General features: G+C 36.3%; 1 protein-coding gene across 1 annotated transcript in view; it reads right to left on the bottom strand.

The window, feature by feature from the left end:
• The window catches only part of slc25a10b (solute carrier family 25 member 10b), a 21,634-nt gene that overhangs the window by 5,526 nt on the left and 13,772 nt on the right, over positions 1–2,336 (bottom strand). The window contains exons 4-9 of the mRNA XM_014021297.1: positions 2,170–2,218; positions 2,038–2,079; positions 1,909–1,952; positions 1,751–1,821; positions 1,134–1,226; positions 980–1,057 (exon numbers count right to left, since the gene is read on the bottom strand). Of these exons, the coding sequence (XP_013876751.1) occupies positions 980–1,057; positions 1,134–1,226; positions 1,751–1,821; positions 1,909–1,952; positions 2,038–2,079; positions 2,170–2,218 (377 nt within the window). The remainder of the gene's footprint in view (positions 1–979; positions 1,058–1,133; positions 1,227–1,750; positions 1,822–1,908; positions 1,953–2,037; positions 2,080–2,169; positions 2,219–2,336) is intronic.

The following is a 2,336-nucleotide window of genomic DNA, read 5'->3' as shown; positions in this document are numbered from 1 at the left end:
TTGTGCGTACGCCAGTTTTATAAATCCGACCCCTGGTCTCTGTTTAATGGTGGATTAAAAAAGAAAGTGGCGGTACTTTATTTACTTTGAGCAAGCGAACGTAGTGCTCACAAGGTAATTAATCCACCAGATAATTCAGAGGCGGTCTGTTCGGTGAGTTTAGGAGCTGCGAGGCTTTCAGCTACGTTCAGACTGAACTCTGTTTACTGAAGCAGCGGCTGCTGACGTCATTACACTCTTGCACGATGCTGTGTTTAGAACAAGCATGGAAAATCCTACACTCTTACGCCAATACYGTCACAATGATGCATTTAGGTARCGAAACATGGTACCTTTTGGTTTGACMTGAACAGGTACTRGGTAGTACCGACAGAATCCGGTCAGTACTTATAAYAGTATCGAATTCGGTACCCATCCCTAGTTCTTTAATACAWGAGGTTCATTTTAGTCAAACAATGTTCTGATTGTATGCTTTAGTGTTAGAGTAACTTTGTACATTATAAGATATTATGTGAAACCCATCAAGCCTAAATACTATATGTGCAACATTATTTACCATATGTTGCATTTTCCAAACTTTGTATTTYTACAGCACATATTTAGTTTATAATGTACACATAAATCATGACCACAGTATTGTGCAGATTTATATTTTTCATCTTTTTCTTTTGAGACAAATTTTAGAAGCAAAGTCCAAAAAAATTAAGACTGGTTTAAAACATTCGGACAACACTCTATGTCCAAATGTTTTATACAGTGTAATAAATCTAAACAATCATTTGTTTTTAGTTGTTTATTTTTTACAAAATCTGTTTTTTATGTTTAGAAAAGAGATGAAATCCAGCAACACAAGTGTTTTTACATTTTCTATTTTCTTTTTTTCAATCTGAAAAATACTGAACAGACTTTAAGACTGTCTAGGAACCTGAAGTGAAAGAATCAGAGGATAAACATCAGACAGACAGAGGAACGCACTCACCGTGTACTCTCCTTTTGAGTTCATCAGCCTTGTCTTCAGTACATCCAGAGGTTGACAGAGGAAGGTGGCGCAGCCTCCCTACATAATTTACACAAGAGATCAGTGAAAAATCTGCTCTGTAAACGTGACTGAATCAGCAAACAAAAACACTTACAGCTATAAAGCTGGAAAGAAAGTGTGTGAGGATGCTATCTCCCATCATGCCTGTTCCTAATACAAGCTGCTTGGCCTGGTCATAACATGCCAACTGGAAAAGAAAAACATAAAAATGCTAAAATAATTAGAAAAGAATAAGTTTTAACTTGAAGAGAAAAGTTCAAGAATCTACCCTTAGTAATCGTTTTTCCTTTTCAGATTTTACAAAAGTAAAATACGACTCAGATGTTTAGATATTCTTGTGTAAAAAAAACTGTGGAATCTAAAAAAATACAACTTTCAAATAAACAGACTTCGCAAGTTTTTATGTTTTTCACAAAAGCAGTTTGTCAGAAATTTCTCCAACCAAGTGTTAAATCTGGCAACCTTTGGCGCCCCCTAGTGTTAGAGCTGCAACACAAATGCAGAAGCTCCGCTTCTGGCTAATTTCTTTTTTATAAGAATAGAAGAATAAAATGTCTGGAAGGTAAAGAAAGAGTCTAACAAAGTTTGGGACTTGAGTTTTATTACACCAGGTGTTCTGAAATATTATGGCTCAACAATAAAATGGCKCGTTTTGCTGCAGGAAGCTCCAGGTATATTTTAGGGACACAATAACTGAGCGATGTGACTTGCCTGTCCTACAGTGACCAGCGCTCCTCTGCTGGAGGCCATGGAAGCTCCTGAGAACAGTTTTCTTACACCCTCTGCATTAAAGGATAAAGATTAATGTTTGAACATACTGTAATATAAACACAAAGTTCAAACCTGATAACATCCTGCTTCTCATTTACCTTCTCTGAAGACTCTGTAGAGTCCATCAATGGCATGTTTATAGCTGAAAAAAAGGCATAAAGTAAATGTTAGACTGAAGAAATATTTTAATTCACCTGAAGTGAGCAGATTTTTAGAATGCCACTCACTTTCTTCTCTGCTCTGGTGAAACCTTCATGTCATTCTGCATTCTAGGATAAAAAACAAATTCTGATCTCATTTACTTGTTATATCACTGAGGTGACTGAAAAGAGAAAGTACCTGTATTCAGTGTGAATTACCTGACATTTACCAAGTCAGAAGGCGTCCCAACAAASCCTCCAGTGAATCCTGTTGGAAGAGAAATCCTGCTGGTAAAGACTCCACAATCAATGAAATTACACAACAACACAACATATCTTTGAAATTTATATATACACACAAACACACACATACAGATATTAGTGTG

Source organism: Austrofundulus limnaeus, unplaced genomic scaffold (assembly GCF_001266775.1).
Source record: "Austrofundulus limnaeus strain Quisiro unplaced genomic scaffold, Austrofundulus_limnaeus-1.0 Scaffold286, whole genome shotgun sequence".
Lineage (NCBI taxonomy): Eukaryota > Metazoa > Chordata > Actinopteri > Cyprinodontiformes > Rivulidae > Austrofundulus > Austrofundulus limnaeus.
Note: the sequence above shows the minus strand (reverse complement) of the source record. Positions and strands in the feature narration are given on the sequence as shown.